Source organism: Aspergillus fischeri, genomic scaffold (genome assembly GCF_000149645.3).
Source record: "Aspergillus fischeri NRRL 181 1099437636264 genomic scaffold, whole genome shotgun sequence".
NCBI lineage: Eukaryota > Fungi > Ascomycota > Eurotiomycetes > Eurotiales > Aspergillaceae > Aspergillus > Aspergillus fischeri.
This window is the reverse complement of record NW_001509762.1, coordinates 2,404,309-2,428,177: the sequence shown is the minus strand read 5'-3', so window position 1 is coordinate 2,428,177 and position 23,869 is coordinate 2,404,309. Positions and strand designations below refer to the sequence as shown.

At 50.5% G+C, this 23,869-nt stretch overlaps 7 protein-coding genes across 7 annotated transcripts, besides 1 other annotated feature; 4 read left to right on the top strand and 3 right to left on the bottom strand.

The window, feature by feature from the left end:
* Nucleotides 1–3,979: 3,979 nt before the first annotated feature.
* NFIA_080880 (putative MFS transporter) lies at nt 3,980–5,750 on the top strand (the record flags this gene model as incomplete). Its single annotated transcript, XM_001260040.1, has 6 exons — nt 3,980–4,250; nt 4,306–4,467; nt 4,516–4,624; nt 4,680–4,717; nt 4,763–5,503; nt 5,554–5,750. The coding sequence occupies 6 exons, from the start codon at nt 3,980–3,982 to the stop codon at nt 5,748–5,750; spliced, it is 1,518 nt and encodes a 505-aa protein (XP_001260041.1).
* A 151-nt stretch (nt 5,751–5,901) lies between these two features.
* Nucleotides 5,902–7,008, bottom strand: NFIA_080870 (alkene reductase; the record flags this gene model as incomplete). Its single annotated transcript, XM_001260039.1, has 1 exon — nt 5,902–7,008. One exon carries the CDS (start codon nt 7,006–7,008, stop codon nt 5,902–5,904), a length of 1,107 nt encoding a protein of 368 aa, XP_001260040.1.
* Nucleotides 7,009–7,692: 684 nt separating this feature from the next.
* Nucleotides 7,693–10,314, bottom strand: NFIA_080860 (uncharacterized protein; the record flags this gene model as incomplete). The annotated part of the gene is made up of 5 exons (XM_001260038.1): nt 7,693–7,944; nt 8,019–9,751; nt 9,811–10,136; nt 10,212–10,251; nt 10,305–10,314. The coding sequence occupies 5 exons, from the start codon at nt 10,312–10,314 to the stop codon at nt 7,693–7,695; spliced, it is 2,361 nt and encodes a 786-aa protein (XP_001260039.1).
* Nucleotides 10,315–10,597: 283 nt separating this feature from the next.
* On the top strand, nt 10,598–11,627 carry NFIA_080850 (uncharacterized protein; the record flags this gene model as incomplete). The annotated part of the gene is made up of 2 exons (XM_001260037.1): nt 10,598–11,101; nt 11,166–11,627. The coding sequence occupies 2 exons, from the start codon at nt 10,598–10,600 to the stop codon at nt 11,625–11,627; spliced, it is 966 nt and encodes a 321-aa protein (XP_001260038.1).
* An 867-nt stretch (nt 11,628–12,494) lies between these two features.
* Nucleotides 12,495–15,028, top strand: NFIA_080840 (putative chromatin assembly factor 1 subunit B; the record flags this gene model as incomplete). Its single annotated transcript, XM_001260036.1, has 6 exons — nt 12,495–12,598; nt 12,664–12,679; nt 12,757–12,859; nt 12,917–13,153; nt 13,225–14,320; nt 14,374–15,028. The coding sequence occupies 6 exons, from the start codon at nt 12,495–12,497 to the stop codon at nt 15,026–15,028; spliced, it is 2,211 nt and encodes a 736-aa protein (XP_001260037.1).
* Nucleotides 15,029–15,848: 820 nt separating this feature from the next.
* Nucleotides 15,849–18,706, bottom strand: NFIA_080830 (trehalose-6-phosphate synthase; the record flags this gene model as incomplete). The annotated part of the gene is made up of 3 exons (XM_001260035.1): nt 15,849–17,219; nt 17,272–18,604; nt 18,684–18,706. 3 exons carry the CDS (start codon nt 18,704–18,706, stop codon nt 15,849–15,851), a joined length of 2,727 nt encoding a protein of 908 aa, XP_001260036.1.
* Nucleotides 18,707–20,274: 1,568 nt separating this feature from the next.
* Nucleotides 20,275–21,981, top strand: NFIA_080820 (glycosyltransferase family 20 protein; the record flags this gene model as incomplete). Its single annotated transcript, XM_001260034.1, has 5 exons — nt 20,275–20,575; nt 20,668–21,043; nt 21,102–21,472; nt 21,536–21,875; nt 21,930–21,981. The coding sequence occupies 5 exons, from the start codon at nt 20,275–20,277 to the stop codon at nt 21,979–21,981; spliced, it is 1,440 nt and encodes a 479-aa protein (XP_001260035.1).
* Nucleotides 21,982–23,252: 1,271 nt separating this feature from the next.
* Nucleotides 23,253–23,276: a microsatellite.
* Between the last annotated feature and the right edge of the window lie 593 nt (nt 23,277–23,869).

Sequence of the window (23,869 nt, the reverse complement as noted above, 5' to 3'; positions counted from 1 at the left end):
TCTGTATGGGTCACTAATAATATATGGGACTGTCATCCCTTTTTCTCCACGGCTCCATAGCAGGATGAACCAGCGTAGAAGATCCGGCCCATCGCCATCAAAGTACAGCGTAAGAGCAGTTGATACTGACATTAATGACAAGATCATCAAAGGCTTAATCAAAGTACCCGTTTCAAAGCTACCTATGGAGCACAACCGTCGCCAGTCATCACCTCAATAGGAAATGACGGGTCCATCACTATTGTCATTCCCTCGGCCATGGCCGATCGGACGTTTGACCGGCAAGTGTCACTGTTAGTCTGTCACCTCGGTGATTGATTACTAGGTACAGTCTCCGTAACTAGCATGATATCTATCTATTCAAGATATTACTCAAGCCCAGACTGTTCCAACCCTACTAATTTACTAACCGAACCCTGGCATACAGACTACGAAGTAATCACCCAATATTAACAGCATATGAATGTGGATAGAACTAAACACGCACTGGCAGGGTTCGTGAGACCAGCAAATCAACTCCTGTAAGCTGCAAGTCTGCGACAAACCCCTGCATCTTACATACACCGACGCCTACAGAAAAATGGAGTCGATGGGCCTCGCCTACGCAGTTTAGCGGGTCGACCACCACAGCACGGAGACTCGAAGTACGAGGTTACCTTTGCTTTTTTCCTTTTTTTTTTTTCTGTCTCAGATTCAGCCGAATTTGAAGGTATATCTCGATTTCTCGACAAGCTTTCTCGACTCCTGCTCTCAGTCGACAGGATTATGAATTCCTTAGACAAGGGGAAGATTACTTCGGAAGGTAGCTATCGTCTCTTTGGGTATGGAGTACTGGGGAGTACGTAATTGGAGTCGGATTATTTTCCTTATTTACTGGCAAGTCGTGCCACGTTCACTCACAGCAGACGCCAGTCATACAGCTGTGAGCCTGTGGCTAAAAAATTAGACTAATAGCTATTTTGATTAAGGCTGCGTGCTTAGGCGGGTGGTTGTTTGTGGTGGAAATTGGGAGAGAGACAGTGCGCTGTTAAGATTTCTGTGGTCTGATAAGCTTAGGGGCGTGCTTGGATAATTTATCGTGATTTTTACTGTGGGTTGCCTAGCACTTTGCCAGTTACTACGGAGTAGTATTAATGCTGTTGACTTTGTTGTGCTGCTATTTGTAGATAGGTGTTTGTTCCATGTTTATTTACCTTACTGAGGCGGTATTTAGGCTGTTGTCCTTGCTTCCTTCTGTTGTTCAACGAAGCAGATGAGAGGCGAGACTTGTCTCAAGCGCTCCTTTCGAAGTCAATTTCGATAAAGTTCTTGATGCTGAAACTTCAGATTGCGGTCTCCGGCTCAATCTGCTTTTGACAATTGCTTACCTTGGCATTGTTGGCCTGCTGCCCAGTCCTGGGCTTGATTCCCCCTTTTCGAGTTGTGTTGTACACAAGTTACCTACCCTGCCCTGACAGCTCAGTCCGCCGCTGACTGGATCGCTTATTGGACCATATCAAGTGCCAGAAATTGAGGGCTCTTCTCATCTGGGGCAAACCGACTGTTGAGATCAACCTATTGTGCATATTTGATCTTCAAGATGATGTCAGTTCGGCTTTGAATTTTGTCATACTTGAACCCTTGGTGATGTCGAACGAGCAGAGAACCCTCGCTGGCATATCAATCTGCTAGTGACAAATCTCTCCGAAACTTACCCCGGACAGTGAACCAAAGGATCAAAAAGACCAATGGCATTATCCTCGCTTACAATGGCCATAGCGAAATCATGAGAGAGGGGATCGTCGATCTGCTTCGGTACGACTACCAAATAACTGATGTGCTCTTTCCTACTTCGACAGTCAACCTAAGACGCCAGGAATGATTATTGCCTGGTGTGCCGCTATCCAAGACAAAATAGACGCTCTGTGGCTTGGGTATCATTTCAATAATTTAGCTCTATGTCTGAGAACTCTCTCTCAGTCTGTGCAAGGCCACGAGATAGCCACGTTTTTCTTGCTTGGCAACCGCTCTCTTGGGACTAGCATTATGGACTATGGAGTTTACTCTTGGACTGGGTGAGGGTCAGACCTCGTCGAGCCGGCTTCATGCCATGCCAAATGCCGATGGATAACCCCGGAAACAACTGGGGTCTGGGGATAGTACAATAATCAGGACCTGCTCCACAACGGTTTTGTTTATTCCAGGTCGATGATTTTCTCGGTTCGGACTCGGTTACCCTTCGGTTCGGCGGAGCGGAAGACACTGAGAACTGGGAGGAATCACCAGGAACCAACCACAAGGCACAGGCTTTTTGAGTTTTGAGAGTTTTATGATTCAAACACCCTCTGGGATCCACTCAGAACCCTTGCTTCTGGTTTCCGCCTACGTCTGAACTCTGGACTCTTGACTTGGGAGCTGGCGGCCTGGTGCTAGTAGCCTCAACATGAGCAGCTCACAGCTTGGCTCCTGGTGGGGAATACGAAACCAGTCAAAAAAAACTGGGGTAGCTGCATTTATCAGAATGTGTCCATTTTTTGAATCATCAGAGTACTATCTCCACTGTACGAATTACGACTAAACCATTCTCTTGCTGAGAATGGAAAGAAAGGCGGGGTGTAAGCGGGGTGGACGATGCAATTATCTGGAGAACCACCTGGAGAAATGGAAGCTGGCGGAACATTAGACTGAGAGCATGACCTAGTTCTTGCTGCTCGGCAACTTTCTGTATGCCAACTTCTATCGGGCCTGTATGTCTTGTTGGGGTACATGCCTGTCAAATGACCTCTGTAGCGCTGTAGATCCGCGTCACGCTTTCCCGTCGTTCAAAGCGACGATGTATCTACACGGTCGATCAATGATTCATACAGAGCTGAAGATCGACGTTGAAAGAAAATAGAACGACCAGGATACCTCTCTAAAATCGCCCTTTTGGTGAATCTTACCGGAGAAAAGAAGCGGTCAGTCGCTCAGTCACGATCCGGATGGGGCGTGGTAGGAACTATCGAAATCGTGTTGGGTTTATCTGAAGAGTCTTACCCGACTTCAATATTTTCTACAATAGCGCGTTTTGCTGGGTGATATTTGTTTTATTATGAAACTATCGATTCGTCTCAACAGACCTTGGGACGGTCTCGCTCATATCGACTTCGATTGGCTGAGCGTACTATAAGGACAAGGGCAGTTGCCTGGGTGAGAAGCCTTTGTAGAGTGATCAAAAATTCTCTCACGATGAATTGAGAGATTATCGATTTCTCGTACTCAATCGATCGAGGGAATATGTCCAATGGCTTATGTTGTCATCTTGGAGTCGATTGCTGATGCCAACTAACCTCAGGTATCTTCGTGATACTAATGCCACTTGATCAGAGAGTGTCTCCCTGCAAAGCAGGGGGCGTTGGACCATGGAGCTTTTTGAACGAGTTTTTCATAGGAAAGCGCTTGGTCCGTCTCCAGAGCATTGTCTGCTATCAGAGACAGCTCACTGCCAGGGGACTCGTTCCATAATCCTCCATCGAGACTCTACTTGCATGTGCTCACAAATGAGGGACAAAAAGTTTTCTGATGAACATCCTGATAATGCACGTCTTATCGTCCATCCTCATAGATACGGCAACCTCCCTCCTCGTGCGGGGATTGATATTGTCTTTATCAGTGATATCTCCTGTGCCATGGAGATGATTACCACCTGCTTCTTTCGGACAGATCGCCAGAGTCGGAGTATCTCTCCAGCACATGCTTCTCCGGGTTATCATGGTCTCCATCTCTTACGGGACATAGACTCATTCCTCTAGGAAGTTCAATTGGACGAAGTCCTTGTCACTTGAAGAAAGATGATACCGACATGTCTATCAGTGCGATTGCTCTCTCACTTGTCAATCTCCAATCATTCATTTGCGGAAGGTCATTGATGTGCCAGCCATGCTGTCCGCGACCGCGCTGATAACATGGGCACCGCAAATGTAGCGAAAGTCACTTCTATAAGAAGAGTAGCAAGGATATCATGTCGAGCCCTTTCTTCAGAACACTGGCTACAACAATTGGTGGTTTGCGCACATTACCTGAAACAGGTGACTTGAGCATGGATATCGAAGCAAAGGAGTTCAGCCCTGCAGCTTCGACTGAGGCAGACGCAGCTTTATGTTTCCTTGCCTCAGAAGGAACGGCGGCATTTACCGAGATTGATGAAGAGAAGCTTGTTCGTAAGATTGACTGGATGATCGTCCCACTTATGTGGGCAATTTATTTTCTCCAGTATCAGGACAAGATTTTGAGTAAGTAAGACTCCTGGACGGATTTTGATTCCTGCAGCGACTTACACTACCTCAGTCAATTATGCCTCCGTCATGGGCTTGCTCAAGGATACCGGCATGCAGACGGACCAATTCTCGAAGCTGGCCCTAGCATTTTACGTCTCTTACCTGTTCTTTGAGTTCCCAACGGGATATCTCATGCAACGTCTGCCTATCGCAAAATACCTTGGCCTCAACGGTAGGGACTCTCGCCATTTGGCATGTTGTGCAGTGCTTACGGCTGTAGTGACGCTATGGGGACTCCTGACTACCTTGAACTATGCTGCGCAGAATTATGCTGGACTCATTGTCCTCCGTGTCCTGCTAGGATGCTTTGAAAGCGCAGTTGCTCCGGCGTATGTTGCCAACCCCTGCAATCTCAATGTCCGAGTACATTCTGACAGGTACCAGACTGATCCTGATTACTTCAATGTGGTACAAGAGGAATGGTAAGGTGTATCTCTCGTGGCCGAGAATGTTGCTAACCTTCACAGAACAGCCAAAGCGGATAGGTTTCTGGTATTTAGGTACTGGAACTGCCACCATCGTCGGAGCTCTCGTTGCATATGGACTCCTATTCTATACAGGTGACCGCTTCCGGTCCTGGCAGATCATGTTCCTCATCTTTGGACTGATCACCATCGCTGTGGGAATATGCGTCATGATATTCCTCCCAGACAATCCGATGGCGTCCCGGCTGACCCATGAGGAGAAACTCCTCGCGATTGAGCGTCTCCGGGAGAATCGGACAGGTATCGAGAACAAGCATTTCAAAATGTACCAATTTGTAGAAGTATTCAAGGACCCCCAGACCTACTTCATCGCCGTGATCGTGACCGCAATGAACATCTCCAACGCCGCCATCAGCAGTTTCTCCGCGCTGATCATCAAAAGCTTCGGCTACACAACCAAGGAAACCGAGCTACTCACCATCCCGGGCGGCGTGGTCAGCGTTATTAGCATCCTCACAGGCACATATCTGGCCGGTCGCTTTGATCAGCGATGCCTGAGCCTCATAGGGATCCTCGCCTGTGGGCTCCTCGGAGGCTGCTTGATGGCATTCTCCCATGATGGAATGAAAGCCGCCGAGCTAGCTGGCAACTATCTGACCAACTGTGTCGGGGCCGCTCTGCCGCTGATGTACTCCATCGCCGGTGCTAATGTCGCAGGCCACACCAAGAAAGTCACCATGAACGCTATCGTGCTGATGTCGTTCTGTCTCGGAAATATTCTAGGTCCGTTGACGTTCCGCACGGAAGACGAGCCAGACTATATACCGGCGAAGATTCGATCGTGGCGACGGTCTCGGTAGCAATTGTTTTCTCTGTCTTGTTGAAGTGCTACTATATCTATGAGAATCGGCGTCGCGACATGAAGGGCGAGGGACAGCGTCTGGAGAACTCTGACTTTTTGGATCTGACGGACAGGGAGAATCCGGAGTTCAGGGTGAGTCTGCCTCGTCTGCGGTACAGCATGTTCTGACAGCTGCAACTACAGTACAAACATTGAGAACTCAATGATCCATCATTGAAGGTCGATTCTATAGTCTATATACACGATATGCGATATGCAATGCAGTGGTATCTCTCTAGTACACCAATAAGCAGAGAAAAAGGGAAACGGGACATCACGTTCAAGCCGCAACCTGTGTGGCCTTGAACTCCTCGCTGGGCTCGTAGTCAACGTAACCCTTAGGATCCTTGGGCAAATAGAAGAACTCTCTCTCGTACGGCCGAAGAGGGATACCGGCCTTGATCTTAAAAGGCAAGTCAGGGTTCGACGTCCACGGACGACCAATACCAACCACCACGTCGTAATCCTTGTAGCGCGAGTCGACCGCCTCCAGGGCGGAATCAGCCTTGTAGCCGCCCGCGATAATCACAGGACTAGCATGGCCATACGCCTCAAGGAAGAAATCCAGCTGATCCGTCGACTCGGTGTCCGCGTTGCCCGAAATTCGCGACTCCACGACATGCACATACGCCAGCTTCATCTCCGCCGTCTTCCGCGCCAGGTAGCTGAACTGCGGGACGGGATCCGCCATCCGCATCCCTTGGAAGCTACTCCAGGGACTGAACCGAATCCCCGTGCGGTCCGCCCCAACAGCCTCCACAACCGCGCGAGTCACCTCGAGCGCGAAGCGCGCCCGCTTCTCGACACTCCCGCCCCACGCATCCGTGCGCTTGTTCGCCGTATCCTGGGTGAACTGATCAATGAGGTACCCGTTCGCGCCATGGATCTCAACACCATCAAAACCCGCGGCGATGGCGTTGCGCGCAGCCTGCGCATAGTCGCCAATCAGGGCATAGATCTCCTCCTCGGTGAGAGCGCGCGGCGCAGGCGCCTTCTCGTCCGTGGGGACGTCGCTGCTAGACACGAGGCCGAAGCCGCCTTCTCGCTTGAGGACTTCGGGGTTGGCGACCCGGCCCAGCCCCCACAGCTGCATGTAGATGTAGGAGCCCTTGGCGTGCACGGCGTCGGTCACCTGGCGCCACTGTGCGATTTGCGCCTCGCTCCAGATCCCCGGCACGTTGGCGTAGCCGCCTGCGCGCGGCGAGACAAGCGTGGCTTCGGTGATGAGAAGGGTGCCGGGGACGACGGCGCGTTGCTCGTAGTGCTCCTTGACTATGGGGAGGGGGACGTGGTCGTCATCCACACGGAATCGAGTCATGGGGGCCATGGCCAAGCGGTGGCCGAGCTGCATGCGCCCGACCTGGATGGGGGAGAAGAGTTTCGACATGGTGGGTTGTTGCAATTGGATCTAGGAATCACTCGAGACGTGATGATAGCGCAACTACACTCTGTAGGGTGTTAATTGGGACGAGGCAATACGGGGGAGGGAGGCCGTCGGCTTTTATCCTACAAGCTCTGGAGAGCATTGTGTCTTAAGACAACACTATAGAGGTTGTAGAACCCCACTGCTTGATTTCAAATCACATCCGATTCCCGAGTAGACTAAGGTAGATACAGATAAGGGAACAACAAGGTACTTCCAGCATATTCGCAAATCATGCGGCAGATTGCTGCTATCGATTGGCCGTTGCAAATTTTTGCTGACAAATGCCTCGGACAAATTTCATCGTTTGAGTTGATCCGGTCCGATTGATACCTGAGGCGAAAAGATAATGGATGCTTGTTGATGGGGGTGACTCAGTTCTTGCCTCAGGCGGTCAGGAATCTACCCGACGCGGAGAGATACAGGGTGATCCTACAAGGCTAGAACAGGGTATGCTGTGCGTCAGTGACGCTGCTACATTCAGTCTGGGCTAAACAGAACAGGGAAAGAGGTCAAGTACATGCGGTATGCAATCAAATGGTCTGTTCGCCTAGTTACCACACCGAGGAGTATCCTGATATACACAATCCAGCAAGTAATCAAAGGGTATTGAGCGTCATAGTAATAGCAACAAGAATAAACACATTGTCAGCTCTCAAGTTTGCGAGCTGTAGCTTCTAGCTGTGCATTGAAGCTTTTGATCTGGTCCAAGAGACCACCTTGAGCTCCGGGAGCAGTTGAGCTCACTGCTTCAGCAACGCTACGGAGCATAAACTCCAGGCCAACTGTGGGTGAAGCATCTGCCGATTCTGAGTCGTCAGCATCGGCGGACGCACGATTTTGACTTCGTTCAACAGCAAGCTCGAGACTATGCAAGGAATTGTTGATAGAAATGCGGGCCTGGAAACGTCAGATACCAATCACACGCACATCAAAGATGTAGTTATAGACTTCGGAACTGGGCCAAAGCTTACCATTCTCGCACTTTCCTCTTCCGCGTGCTTTCTGCGCACTGCATCCATCCGTAAAGCAACCGCCTCTCTCTCTTTGCGGATTTGGTACAGCCGGCCTCGCAAGTCCATCATTTCCCGCTTTGCTTTCTTCAGCTGGACGCCGAGAACAAAGTTACTATCCAGCATCTCGCTCAACTCGAACAGTCGACCCTCAAGTTCCGTTTCGTAAGCCTCGACGGCTTTCTTCTTGCGGGTCCATTCCGCACGTCGTGCGGGATTGGTCTCATTGGCTATTCCGTTCTTAAGAGTAGTGAGGGTCTTTTCTAGTGTCTCTCGGCAAATCTGGCTCAGTACATCGGCTGGGTTGACGCCTGCTCTTTTGGGGAGCTTAGTCTTTCCCCTGGCGGCCAGTTCATCGGCCGATTCTCCATCCTCCACTGGTGAATCAGGACCAGAAGCTCCTGGCGCCAGCGAAGCGACATTCACCAGGCGGTGGACAGTCACAGGTACAGTTTCACCGCGAGGTTGTCTAGTCCGCTTCCTCGTAGGTATAGAGTTCTCCTCTTCAACCTCTTGCTGTGTCTCTTGTCGTTCTTCAGGCTGCGTTGCTGTGTTGTCATCCCTTCTCGATGCTAACGACGGTCTTCCACGACGTTTCTTAGGTCGTGAAGAAGCCTCCTGGGCTGTTGGCGATTCTGCTCTGCTTGCAATCTCTGGTGCGGGCTTGGCATCAGGTTGCAGCTCAGGCTGAGGCTCATGCTCAGACTCCGGCTCTTGCTCCCTGCCTGGCTGTGGCTGCGCCTCTTGCCGAATTCTCTCACCCGACTCATCAGATTTGTCTTGCTCAGTCTCCACCTGACGGGCCTTGCCAGCGCGTCCAGCACGCCTGCCCTTCTTCTTCTCGTTCTGTTTCTCCGAAACTGATTGCTCAACGTCCTGGGCCCTTGCTGCAGAGTCGCCGCCGTCCGTCTCAGGTTGTGCCGCGTCCTGTCCGCGGGCTAAGCTGCTATTGGGGACAACGTTCTCGGTAGGAGCATTCGATGTGCCTCGGGCACTTCTGGTACTCCTGCCTCTAAGTCTCTTGCTCGGGTCATCTGGAGGCGCCGTTTTCTCGAGCACGTCACCTCTATTTCCGTCTGAGGGTTCACCAATAGCAGATTGCGTTCGGCTAGATGCCGGTGGCCTGCCCCTTGCGCGCTTCTGGCGCTGAGGCTGTAACTCCTTCATTTCACTAGCGATGTGCTGCTCATTTGGTACCTCTGGGGCTCGCGTAGGCTGCTGTGTGTCTTCATCGGCTTTGGCTTGTTCTGGTACCACCTGCTCTTCCACCGCCTGCTCTGCGACAACATCTTGCGGCATAACCGAAGCTTCTGGTGGAAAGCGACCGTGGGGTTCTGACTCTTGTCTGCTGCGCTCGGAGTTGATGGTATCCAGGGAAGGTGAGTTCGAGCCGTTCCGTAGTTGTAGACCACTTCGCGTCACCGTAGCCTCTTCTGCTGCCCTACGAACCTCCGAGTTCTCACCCGCCTCTGTCGGGTCATCGATCAGGGTGTTTGATGTTGACGGAACGGCGGGTTCAGGCACGTCTTCGGATACTTGTTCGGCGCTTGTGGTAGGTGCCGCAGCCTGTGGCTCATCACGAAGGCCTTCTTGTGCGCTCCTCGTCGTGCTGTCCGGCCGGGGCTGTGCTAAACTCGTGTCCTGGGCTGTAACGTCTAAATTCGCCGATGTCTGGGTAACCTTGCTGGGAGATTCTTAAATTTCGCATTGTTAGATACTGTAGTCAAATCATTAGGAGCCCTCAAGAACCTACCAATTTTTCTCCTTTTGCTGCTGCGCCCAAGTTCTAACTCCTCATCCGAGGGTATATCGAACATTGACGGTCGTTCGGGGAGGCCATTGCGCGCACTTCCTGGTGTCCGCTGGCTAGAACCTAGATTTCGAGATGAAGGTGTCCTTGCTGGTGATACCCGCGACTTAGCTGTTTCGCCTAGGACTGATGTTGTTTGTGGAGAACCAGCCGGTTCGGCGGCAGTGGCAGTCGCGGCGGATTGCGACGCGGGTTCCGACGTAGACTCTAGGGGTGCCGAAGCAAGTCCAAATGAGAATCCGAAATCAATCGCTTTCGTTTTGCGCGTCCTGTCAAATGAATCATGCGGTCAGCATCCTACTTTCTTCATCAAAAAGGCGAGTCGGATAAAGTGATGCGCGTACGCTGCTCCGCGCTGCCGCATTTGCAGCCGCTCCTCTCGATCTGTCGCAATTGCATTAGCCTATCACTTGAAATAATTGAAACTGAGAGCATACTAGAATTCATGATGGAGAAGCGGCGCTGTTCAACGCGCGAGTCGACGCGATATGCTGTAAGTGAAGCTCGAAATTGAGCTTTGTTGTTGTCTGTAGAGCAGCTGGATGGAACGGAGGGAGGGAACTACATTGACCCAAAACGGTTTGGCGGGGAACTGAGAGAGGCCCATATTGTCGGCTTCATTTCCACATCTCCGCAGTCCTACTGGATATCTTTCGCCAGACCTCAGCTATTTTCAATTGTCCTTTTCTCTACTGTATAAAATTCGCAACCACTGACGATAATAAGCAAGATGGGTTGGTTCTGGGGCAGTTCGAACCAAGAAGATCCGGTCAAGAAGCTTGACCCGGGCCTCAGAGAGTACCTTGAAAATGAAGCTCCAGCAAAATACGTGCCTACGACATCCATTCCTTCAACGCAAGAACCTTCGAAGAAGTTAGATCCTCAAACCCAAGCACCAAAAACAAGCGCATCTGCCGAAACTGGCGAGCCCTCGAAACCCTCCGTTCCCTCCGCTTCACTTTTCCCCGATGGCCGGTATGCTCATCTGTGGAAAACCTACAAGCCTCCTCAGGAAGAGGACGGATCGGTAACCAAGGGCGCGGAAAGGGTGATTGAGAAGTACAAGAAGCATAATGACACCGTGCACCGGGCAGCCATGGAAAATTGCGCATTGGAGCATGAAGCCTTGACGTTATGCTTCCAGACCGGTAATTGGCAGAAGCGACTGCAGGCTCGTGTGACTTCCTGCTCCGAGGAAAACGCAACTTTCTCTCGTTGTTTCACCACTCAATCAGTGAGTACCGGAGTTATTACTCCAGATCTTCTTTTGTGGGCAGTGTATGCTGATACCGGCTCAGAAATTCCTCCAGGCATTAGGCTACGCCGCTTCATTCGAATGGGACGAGGAGAAAGAAGAGCGAATTCAAATGCATGCGGACAAACTATACCACCAGATGTTGGATTATGAAAAGCGAGTCGCAGAGTGTCGGGCGGCTGGTCAGGAACCACCGCCCCTCAAGTCGCTCTTTAACCCGCAGGCGAAGCCCCAGCAGCTCAAATCCAACGATACCCCGGGTAATCTTGAGGTCCCCGGTGTTGAGCAGATACCGCCCGGATTCAAACCATCGAAGCCACTGGAGCAACTTACACCCCATGAGAGGGAATTGGAGATTCGGGCACACAACGCGCAGATCGAACAACAGAAGATGTATGTGCAAGAGGCCAGTCCGTTCATGAAGACACACGAGGATGCACGTTTGAAACGGCGCGAGAAGGCTGTCAGTTGGTTTGGAGAGACGATTGGTAAATGGGTTACATGATCATCAAAAACTTCGACAGGTTTCCTCCCTTTCCTTGTATTATTACTCTTGCATCGCTGGAGCTGTCTCAGTGGAAAGATGTAACGTTATGGTTTAGCGAGTGTTTGGCGTTCACCACGGGATGTGCAATGGATGAATTTGTTTTATTACTTCTCTAGCAAACAAGCTCTATCTATTAGTGGTATTTACCTGATGAAGAGGGTGACATATTTTCGAAGATTTAAAGCACTGCATCTATCTCAACATGTACAGTACTGTACACCCCTTGGTATATATATATGGAGCGACAGAGTGTGATTATCGCGTATCGTGACTACACTAATCATGGCATCGGAAGTATTAAGTCGAAGGTCCTAACAGCCAATATTAGCAGAATCTTGCTTGCATATGCATCCATAAAGAAGGCCCGATTTGGTTAAAATGGAAGATGTGCTGCGATTCGCCGAGCGCGTCGGAGTGAGACACGAGGAAGCGACACGGGCAACCGACGAACAAGCCATCATCAACCAACGACATCACCACTCGACGACAGCTGCCATTGTTTTCGACCTCATTTGCATTATTGGATGATTCCGGATCCGCTATTCTCTTTCATTCTCCTGTTGTCCTCATAAGCAAATACTGGCTATCGGAATTGTCTTAGAACACTTCGCTCCTCGATAAACGGAACGTCTGATTATTGTTCCAGGTTCTCCGCAGTAGCTGCTACTGTAACTTTACTAACTACACGCACCCTTACGGATTTCCAGCTTCGAAAGATACCCATCTTGACACGATTTCGACCGTCTGAATACCCTATTACAAACCATATCCTTCCTGAACGCATTTGACAAAGACGTTCTGGGGCATTGAGCTTTTGTGCTCACCATGAAGGCTACGCCGTTGCTCATCGCGTGGCACAACGACAATGCCCCAATCTACTCGGTCCATTTCGACCCCAACGGTAAAGGGCGCCTTGCTACGGCTGGAAAGTACGTCTAGGTGAACCCCTCAATATATATGTCAAGGCGTTGCTAATGTTTCCCGTCTAACCTAGTGATAACAATGTCCGAGTATGCTTCCAACCACCTTCATCTCCTCCTCCCTCCCTCTCTCGCTCCTCTCGTCGTCTCTGACCTCGAATCACTAGCTATGGAAAGTCGAGTCTACAGGCGAAGATCGAAAGGTGACCTATCTAAGCACACTTGTGAAACACACACAAGCTGTCAATGTGGTCCGCTTCAGTCCGAAAGGTACATACGCCGGTGTTGTCTATAACGAGATAACAGTCTTCTGATGTATTGCTCTAGGCGAGATGCTGGCGTCTGCCGGAGACGACGGCAACGTTCTTCTCTGGATCCCGTCAGAGCTACAGACCCAGCCTGGGTTAGGGGAGGATCGTTCGGACGACAAGGAAACGTGGCGTGTGAAGCATATGTGCCGGTCCTCCGGTGCTGAGATCTATGACCTTGCGTGGTCTCCAGACGGGGTCTTCATCATCACAGGGAGCATGGACAATATTGCTCGAATATACAACGCGCAGACTGGTTCGTTAAATTCTTGTCGCCTCTCCTAGGATTCGTATCCCCATCATGAGGCTAAAACCGGATACTTCCAGGGCAAATGGTTCGGCAGATTGCGGAGCATTCGCACTACGTTCAAGGAGTGGCCTGGGATCCTCTGAACGAATTCGTTGCTACCCAGTCATCGGATCGATCTGTCCACATCTACAGCTTGAAGACAAAGGATGGCCAATTTACGTTGACGTCTCACGGGAAGTTCCTGAAAATGGATCTTCCAGCCAAACGTATCTCGTCCAGCAGCCCTGCTCCGCCTGATCTTTCTATTCGATCCCAGCCCGCATCAGGCAATTCCATTGCCATTGCTTCTCCCGCTACCTCGACTCCGGGTACGCCATTGACCTCTCATTTGCCTATGGATCCTCCTCCGGTATCTCATAGTCGCCGTTCTTCATTTGGCTCGTCCCCCTCGATTCGCCGCTCTGCCTCTCCGGCACCTTCCCTGCCGTTACCGGCTGTGAAGCCTTTAGAAGTAGCCTCGCCAAACGTCTTGGGTGGTCTCACAGTTAAGAACGCCAACATCTATGCCAATGAGACTTTCACATCATTCTTCAGGCGGCTGACTTTCACCCCTGATGGAAGTCTGCTGTTCACCCCAGCTGGCCAGTACAAGACCACGCACGTTCCTGCCACAGACCCCACAAAAACCACAGATGAGATCATTAACACAGTATACATCTACACCCGTGCAGGCTTCAACAAGCCCCCTGTCTCTCATCTGCCGGGCCATAAGAAGCCCTCCGTTGCAGTCAAGTGTTCTCCAATTTTGTATACCTTGCGCAAGGCTCCTCAGCCTGCCCGACATATTACGCTGGATACCTCCTCGGGGGAGGAATCCTTTGCATCTCTTCCTGAACCAGTAGTTTCCACGAAGCCGACGCCTGACAAGCCTTCCATGGAGCCTCCATCGACTCCTTCTGCGAGCGAGTCGTCTAAGACCAACACAGCGTCCAAAAACGCCGAGAATGAAGGAGCTTCTGCTAGCCAGAGTCCGAGTCCCGTTTTCTCGTTACCATACAGGATTGTGTACGCGGTGGCTACGCAGGACGCGGTTCTGGTGTACGACACGCAACAACAGACTCCCCTGTGTGTTGTGAGCAACTTGCATTTTGCGACATTTACAGATCTCACATGGTGAGATCTATGTCTTTTGATCTCTAATGTGTTCGGTACACTAACGAAAACAGGTCGAATGACGGCTTGACTTTAATAATGAGCTCCTCTGACGGCTTCTGCTCAACGTTGTCATTTGCTCCCGGAGAGCTGGGCCAGCCGTATACACCTCCAGCGGGAACAGCTCAGCATCCTGCGAACGCTAGCACCACGTCCGCGAATCAAGCACCACAACCATCCCCGGCCAATATTCCCTCGCCGCTCAAATTGAGTCAACCTTCTCTGAGCTCGTCACCGGCCCAGCCAGCCGAAGTACCTCCAGCGAGTCCCGCACGATCGAACTCCGCCTGCTCAATGACCACACAATCTCCCGTTCAACAGGTAACTGCTCAGCAATCGGGGGATTCTGTGGTCAACAATCCAACACCCACTCTAGGATCAGTGCCGCTCGTCACTGCCGCCAACTCGGCTCAACCCCCGATTCTGCCGCTTACTACACCGCCCCAGACACCGATGTCTGCAGTCACGCAAAGTGGAGCGAACTCTGTGAGCAACAGTGTTTTGGGGAAAAGAGACATCAGCGAGTCAGAGAAGGAGGACTCAAAGGACCAGAGTTCGGTCCCACAAATACAACAGCCGAAGAAGAGACGCGTGGCCCCGACTCTTATCTCGGCCGGCACGAACTCTAATCCTCCCTCCTCTTCATCTCCAAACCATGAAATCTCATAATGCTGGCTTTGGTGGCTGAGCCTTCCTTGAGCAATTACTTATAGTCTAGTTAAGCATTGACGAACTTGAGTTTCGGTTGGTTGTCGACACAACTCCAAATGTCAGTGCCCATAGCACAACCCTAATGATTTATGCTACATCTACCAATCTCCTTGCTTCCATTCCTCTATCTACGGCCCTTAGTTTTTCTTATATTCTGGCTTGGGGAGTCTGTCCGCCGCATGCCTGGGTGTAGGTGTTGGGTCGGGCACTGTCGTATCTTTTTGTATGGCGCAATGTAACTTCACCTTCTTACATTCCGAACCAATTCGAGATTTGCTCTGACCTCGACTTTTCTCGGTTATCTTTGTCTGACATTCCATCAGAAGTCTAGGTATATTTACGTTGCAGGGAGAGGGAGAGATGTCCGCTCTGTTTAAGGTTTTTGTCATTCGAAGCAGCAACTTAGCGTGAGGAGTGATGGTTGAATGTTCTGTTCATTTGTACCTCCTGCTTGTTGCTCCTCAACGTAACCAATGTACGTAAATGTGGTATTATCCATCTCTGGTTATAGTGCAGTCAACCAGCTTCTTCTTTACGGAAGAGATACTAGCATACGAGCAAGGAAGAAAATAAGTATGTATATTAGTCTGTCTAAGCGTCTAGACGCATTACTCTTTAAGACCCACGTGTATCCCTCTTTCGGAAGAAAGGAAGTAAGGCTAAGGTACAAAAGAAACAGGAGCAGGAAATCATGTCGTCATGCCGTAGGTATTATCGTAGCAGAAGTTCATCAAGGTTAACTTAGGGACATTGCATTGCGTCTTGAGTGTCAACGCCGTCATGAGGAAGGGGCGGAGTTGTCACCATTGACAGTAGGCTCATGGCCATTCGCAACATTCGTACCATTCACGCCCGAGGAAGTCAGGGTGTTGACAACGTCCGCGATGCTCATGCCGGTGGGAAGCACTGCCGTAGCCTCTGTGGCGTGAGAGCCCACGGTGACCGTGGTCACCTCCGGGATCTTATTTTCGCCCTGCAGACGGTTGGCCCAGCGGAAGAGCGCTTCGTCTCCGCGGGAACCGCCGGTCACGAAGAGGAAGTCCGGGGTCTCAGGCAACTGCTCCAGGATAGACTCTGCGGCCTTGGCTTTTGTGATGTCTAAGGGTTCGACGCTGACTGATCCATCTGTGAGGACGACGCGGATGGCCTCGCTGCCGCGGGAGCCGTTGATCATGTCAGCAAGGTCGGAGGCCTGCCGGGCAGCGATCTCGGGATCTTGAGCATTGTTGTACCAGAAAGTCAACAGACAGCGACGTTCTTCCAAGACGCTACCGTCTGTTCTTTCCTGGTAGTATTGCATAACTCGACGGATGCCGTTCCTCCAGTCCTTCGCCCTCTCCATATCCACTAGTGGCTTCCACTGAGTTGTTCCAATTTCCCGCTTGAAGCAACCGTTCTCGGCGATGTATCCGATTCTATCGAAGAAGCTTGCAAATTGGGATTCGATCTGCTCCGGGCTTTTGTTGCTGGTGACGTAGACGAGGTTCTTTGGATCGCGGAGAAGTTCTTCAAGCAGCGATGGTATGCTGCCAGAAGCGACGGCCCCTCCGTCTTCGAGGAAGAAGAGTCGCTTGGCTGCCTTCTCGTATGACTCCTTCAGTGCGGGTACAGAGAGTGTTGCGACAAGACTGAGTTCGCGGGATAATTGCGCGCTGTGAGCTTCGGCAAGGGCTGTTTTGAATGAGTTGCACCACGCTACGGCTGTGTGAGGTGCCTTCCTCTCAAGCAAGAACTCCCAGTTGCGTTGCTTCTGTTCGGGCGACATTTCCAGTGCCTTGTTAATCGCATCTGCAACCTCTCTGTAGTCCCACGGGTTGACGAGAAACTCGTGTCCATGAAAGATCGAAGCACTGCCGGTGAATTCGCTCAGGATCAGGGATCCATGGTATTGCGGCGTCACTTTGCCATCCTGGCAGTGGATGTAGTCCTGACTAGTCAAGTTCATACCCTCTCGCAGACTTGTTACCATAAAAATCTCCGCCACGCTCATTAAGGCCAAGAATTGGGAGTAACTGATGTCTTGACTCAAGAGCACGAGCGGCTGGTGAGTAAGCGTGGAATACTTGGAATTTATCCTCGTGGCAATCTTCGAGATTTGAGACTCTAGTTCAGGCATCTCAGATGCCGAGGCTATCTGGATGAGAACAACCTGTGTTTATCAGTATGTCGGTTCGTAGGTCATATAGAATATGGACACTTACATTTTCCCTCCACTTGGGATACTTCTTCAGGAACAGTTCGTATGCCAACAGCTTCTGCTTGATCCCGCCCGGTGCATCCAATCGATCCCTTGCGACAATTAGGTGCTTACCGCTGTACCTGGAATAGATATTCGCGATCCAGTCCTTTACCTCGTTGGTCTGGCGTAGGTGGTCCAGGGCGTTGGCGTCGATTCCAATAGGAATACTCTTGACGCGGACAAATCGATCTTTCAGTTGGACGCCGCCAACGGTCACTTCTAAACTGAGAAGACGGCTACAGGTTTGCAAAAAGTGGTGACAGTACTCCTCTGTCTGGAAGCCGACAAAGTCAGAGCCCAGCAGACCATTCAGTAGTGCATCGCGAGGATTCAAGCAGCGGAACACCTCGGAGGACGGGAATGCAGCATGCATGAAGAACCCAATCTCTGCCTGGGGTAACCGCTGTCGGAGCATCTGTGGAAGAAGTAAAAGATGATAGTCATGGATCCAGATGCTATCACCAGGACGCCATCGAGCAGCGATGGTGTTAGCAAACGCTTCATTGACCTTGACATACTGTCTCCAGGAATAGTCGTCGTATTCAGTGTGTCGAGGGCTCTCTTGCATCTGATAGTGGAAGGCTGGCCACAGAACTGAACGGCAAAAATGGGTATAATGGCCGTCGAACTCGCTATCGCGTACGAATACCGTCAGCGACTCGTACTCATCTTCGAGTGTCTCAGAAATGCTGGCGCGTGTCGCATCCTTTAACAAGTCGGTAGGCATGCCTAGTGTGCCCACCCACATCTTGTTTGTCAGAATACCGGCTTCTTCGGCTGCATAGACTGCATTGCGCAGCCCACCATTGCCTTGTTCTGCCGCTTTGACAACCCAGTCATCAACAGAGAGTAACGCACGGGGGCTTCCATGATCCTCCTCAGAATCTGGAGTCTCTAAAACTGGATCACAGAACTGGCCGTTCAGGTCATCCCTGGCAATTGACGCTCTTAAGATTGACGGTTCGGGATGGACTTGAGCCGTGGATCGCGGCTGATTGAATTTGCGACTCTGACCCCAAGAAATGGTTCTGGGTTCGCTAAGTCCAGGACCGTTGGGATCGTCTGCCTGAGGGATCTCGCCCGCTGACCGAGAGACATACGGTTTGAAGATTTTTTCGTCATCTGTAGTCGCTCCCGGAGTCAATGAGAGACTGAGCGACTTGTTGTGATGTCTCTGGCGGGCCTCTGCCAGCCGACCAATAACATGGTCGTCTATAGGAGTTTGGCTGAGGGATGACTTGCGACGAGCATGTCTCAGCTCGGTGGCTTGAAAGTCAATGGTATATGGAAGGAAGCTAGTGTGGTATGTCAGATTATCACGGCCGCTAACCATCTGAAGCTAAGTGCATGCAAAAATTGAGGGGCACAACTTACAGTGAGGCGATGTAGACCGTCATTGATTCTGATGGAAGGAGGAGAAGCCTGACGACCTCTGCGACACCTCAAAGAAAATGTTGTATCTGCAGTGTATTCAAGAGTATTATTGGAGCCAACCACTATTAGGGAGGTAGATATTTCAAACTTGAGGAAATCAGGCCAAAGAGGTAAGCGGGTGATGTATGGAGAGGGGCGCTGCGGACCAAGGGATGAATCGTGATGATGGACGGCACTGATTGTTTAACTAGGTTGGTGATAATGATGGAAGAGAAGAGTGGTGTCTATATGTTTCTGCGGGTCACTCAAACAGATGCATCCTGAAATTCCCGGTGACATTTAGACATCCTCGCAGCATCTTGAATAAACAAAGGGATCATGACGTTGATGATTGGACCATGGAACCTGCGTGTTCAGACGGAGGCATATGATGGGACAGGACAGAACATTCTGGGCTTTTCTTGGGTAGGAGAGGGACGAGAGAGTGGTGAAATCTTCCATGCGAGAAGGAGAGTCGAACCGAGTTTACTGGTAAGGTAGAAAAGAACTCAAAAGCGCCTGACAGAACCCCGAGACGAGGAAGGAGGGGGTGCCTTGGGCATCATAATTAATATCACCATCTCATCTTCATCCAACTGGACGGCCATCGATATGAGGGGTTTTCCCCTTGGGCTGCCAGTGGACGATAAGGGCTATGGCCTTAATTGAGTTCATTTCTGCCTTCCTTCATTGACTATCTAGTCTGTTTCTAGATATTATTCCATACCTGATCGAGGTACCTACATAGACTGAAACCTATCAGGGTGTGAACTTGCATGACCTGCATACTTTCCTGGCAGATGTGATATGCCATAGATTCAACGGCCCAAGGTAGTTAAGGTAACTCTCTGACAAACCGGTTCGAGCAGGGAATGGCCCAATGACAGCGATTTCCTGGCCTGAATGCCGGGCAGATCCGTACTTAGACAATCTAGAGCGCCTACGTGGGTGGGGGACTAATAATGTATGGAAGAAGTCTCATATCTCGTGAGCAGTTCCCCCACTATGGTTAAGGATCTTTCGAGACAGTTCGATAACAAGAGACGCGAGTCTGGAACACCCCACTGCATCTAGCTGCGATGTCCCTGTTTCTGCTTGTTGAGAAGCACATGGAATCGTCCTACTATGGTATGATGTAGACAATTTCCCCTCTGCTAATTCTCGAAATTAAGAATCACCCATGTTTTATCAGGAAGTAATTGCATTGCTGGAACTGAGGTTGTCTTGAGAGTGCCCCTCCTATACCTCTCTAGTTTGGGCGACGAACACGAAAAACGTCACCGCTAAAGGGTAACATCACCAGCTTCCAGACTGCTAGGCGCTTTTCCAAGTTTTTCCTCCCGCTTCTTCCTTTCCTGGTTATCTTCTTCACATCAATCATTCAGTCTCTAATATCGCTCAATCTATCATATCGGCACTACCTAGTTATCCCAGTCGCATCTAACCCCATCCCCTCCTTATTCCCAGACTGATTGCAGCTTTACCTTTGAAGCGGGGCTTCTGTTTCCAGGTCGGGCACCTCTCTGCGAGATAGCTACGAGTTCTCTCTGTCATGTCGAGCACGAACGGGTCAGAAGGCGACCATCGCCTCCTGATTGTCTCGAATCGCCTTCCCATCACAATCCGACGGTCGGAAGGAGGAAAGTATGAGTTCTCCATGTCATCGGGCGGTCTGGTAACTGGTTTGAGCGGTCTCTCGAAAACAACCACTTTCCAGTGGTATGGCTGGCCAGGCCTGGAAGTTCCAGAGGATGAAATTGGGTCGGTGAAAAAGAGATTGAAGGATGAGTTCAATGCGACTCCGGTGTTCATGGACGACAAATTGGCTGATCGTCATTACAATGGGTTTTCCAGTAAGTGACCAACCACCAACAGTCTATACAGTCCGCGCCTGGCGGTGTGCGAGCGACAACATCAACAATCCATTGCTAACTGGAGTATTCAGACTCGATCCTATGGCCCCTCCTTCATTACCACCCCGGCGAGATCGTTTTCGACGAAGGCGCTTGGGATGCCTATCGTGAGGCCAACCTTCTATTCGCCAAAACAATTGCAAAGGAGGCGCAAGACGGCGACCTGATTTGGGTACAAGACTATCATCTCATGCTCCTTCCAGAATTGCTCCGCGAGGAGTTACGGGCGGCGGGCAAAAAAGATAACAAAATCGGCTTCTTCCTGCATACACCTTTCCCCAGCAGTGAAATATACAGAATCCTACCGGTGCGAGGCCAGCTTCTGCATGGTGTGTTGCACTGTGACTTGATCGGCTTCCACACATATGACTATGCACGTCACTTCTTGAGCAGCTGCTCACATCTACTGTACGTCTACTCAATATCCCAATTGAGCTCCACGATAGTCGCTAATGGCGCTCTATAGAGGCTTGGTCACGACTCCGAGCAGTGTCAAATATGCAGGCAGATCCGTAGCCGTAGGCGCTTTCCCGATCGGAATTGATCCGGATAAGTTCACCGACGGTCTGAAGAGCCCCAAAGTGCAAAATCGCATCGCAAGTCTCGAGAACAAGTTCCAAGGCACCAAACTGATGGTCAGCGTTGATCGCTTGGACTACATCAAGGGTATCCCGCAGAAGTTACATGCCTTGGAGGTCTTTCTTCAGAACCACCCGGAGTGGGTGGGCAAGGTCGTCCTTGTTCAAGTTGCCGTTCCCAGTCGACAGGATGTAGAAGAGTACCAGAATCTCAGAGCGGTGGTGAACGAGCTCGTGGGACGTATCAATGGCAAATTTGGTAAGAGAGATCCCCTTGCTCAAGTCCGCTGATATCACATTGCTGATACCCTCACCCAAACAGGTACTGTGGACTACATGCCTATTCACTTTATGCACAAGTCAGTTAGCTTTGATGAGCTCATCGCCCTGTACGCTGCCTCCGATGCCTGCGTTGTCTCCTCTACTCGAGACGGGATGAACCTGGTATCATTTGAATACATTGCAACGCAGCAGAAGCGCAAGGGCGTTTTGATCCTTTCCGAATTTGCAGGAGCCGCTCAAAGTCTCAACGGTAGCCTCGTTGTCAACCCATGGAACACCGAAGAGCTCGCTAGAGCGTATCATGAGGCTGTTTCGATGAGTGATGAACAGCGCGCCCGGAAGTTTGAGAAGCTTTACAAGTACATTTCCAAGTACACGAGGTTCGTATTTAACCCTGCGAGTTCATTACCAGTATGCATACTGATTGCGTTCAGTGCCTTTTGGGGCAAATCGTTTGTGGCAGAACTACTTCAATGTTCGTCATGATGTGATGAAAGCTATTCCTTTCTTTTCCTCGTTCTACTCTCCTCTGGGATATGGATTCAAGGGTGGCGAACTGTCCTTGCACAATGCATAGCGATGACCAAACAATAGGTAAATAGAATAATAGCGATAATAGGCAACGAGACACGAAGCAACTTTTCTTTTGAGGTCTTCTCTTCAATTGTGTAAATTCAGGGCTCCATCAACTCGAGACATAAATGCTCGAAGTCACAGTGAAGTCATGCTGAAGATCCCTCGATGTCATTAGCATTGGCATGAATCCTGCCTTAGGCAACCCTAGATGCATACTAGGACTAGGGATAGAGCATGAGATCATAATGACTATGCCAGACATTTTCCAGGAATCTAAGCATATCAAAAACACCCAACTCCTCTACCCCGCATCTTGGAAATAAGTCCAGCCCGAACCGACAGACCGATCGTTGCAATCGTAATTCAACAATATCTATCTGCTGTGTACTGATTTTCCTGCTTTGATTATGGGACAAGTTACTGTGATCGACGTCAGGTATGTAAAGCCTCCTCCAATTGTATCCTCAGCTTTCAAACATGAGCCACTCAAGTATCGTGGCTTATCGGTCTGGCTCGCTCTCTGGGACTAGTACTAGTGGCTTAGTAGTCCTGGCGCAGTAAGCCAGTCGGGAGTTGGGAAGTCCGGAGCCTCATACGACGGTACAGGCTGCCTTACTAGGTACCCGTGTATATTTTCTCAAACAAGGGCGGTGCATTTTTATTGGCTGTTTCGGGCTTGCTTCTATGCGTTAGTTGGTGTCGACTGCAGGACCAGCTATTATTATTGTCCTTTGTACTCCATGCTGTACCTCCAACTCCTCAGAAAATTACTACCATGAAGTCTAGACTCTACTTTGATGGCGCCCTCGGTCATTCCTCTCGAGACGTTCCAAGATCGCCCAAAATCATGAGAACCTGGAAGTTCGCAAGGTCTGCATGCAAAAAGCCAGACTGTCCCAGAGTGACCCAGACCAGGACAGAGGCATTTGCCAAGCCCCCTAGCTCAGGGTCTAGGGCTCTGAGAGTCGAGAAGTTAGAATTTCTGACTGTCATGCGGTCGAAATCAGAAACCGGTTTAGCTGGGTGGATCCTACGCGCCACACTAGTCGGATCTTGTCTAATGCCAAGACGGACGCTTGCGCGTCTCCGCCACCAAGTTCTCCCTCCTAGGGATAGGATGCGGTAATCCTGTAACGCCCGGTGCTGTGTCCAGGCTCTTCTGTTCTGTTTTTATTCCCCGAGGTGCTGGGAAGGTGCTGGGAAGGGTGCCCTGCTCCGTGGGTTGTTCAGGGTCTCAGGGACTGTATTGAAAAAGATCGAAAATGAAATCATACCTACGTCCGATGCTAACTATGTAGTTTGCGCTTGACTCCTGGGCCTGGGCACATACCGGTCTATATTTTTCGATCTTCGGTATGATGTGGCAATAAGGCATGATTTGCGGACCTGGTGAGTGCGCATATCCTTTCGCTCTGCAAATAAACATGAACTGCTGTCAGAGTGGGGATGGCAAACTCATCAGTTGTGCCCTGTGCACGTAGGCCGCGTGTGGATTCGTATTCCGTAGCCTGAAAGTTTCTACAGGGCTACGGGATTGTCTCTAACCTGTATGACAATAGTAATGTATATTTACATAGGCTGTATCCTACAGGTCAACAACACTATCGTTCTCTTGATGGACTGCTGCTTTACAAGGGAATTTAGACATATGCATTTCCACGCCACCGTATTATTTTCGAGTATAAAATCTAGTCATAGAAAACAGGCGCCCTGAACTTGGACCTTCTCCCAGAAACCCCGGAATCCTAAAACACCGATCCAAATCAGGATCTCCATGATCAACATCGGCCATTGACTA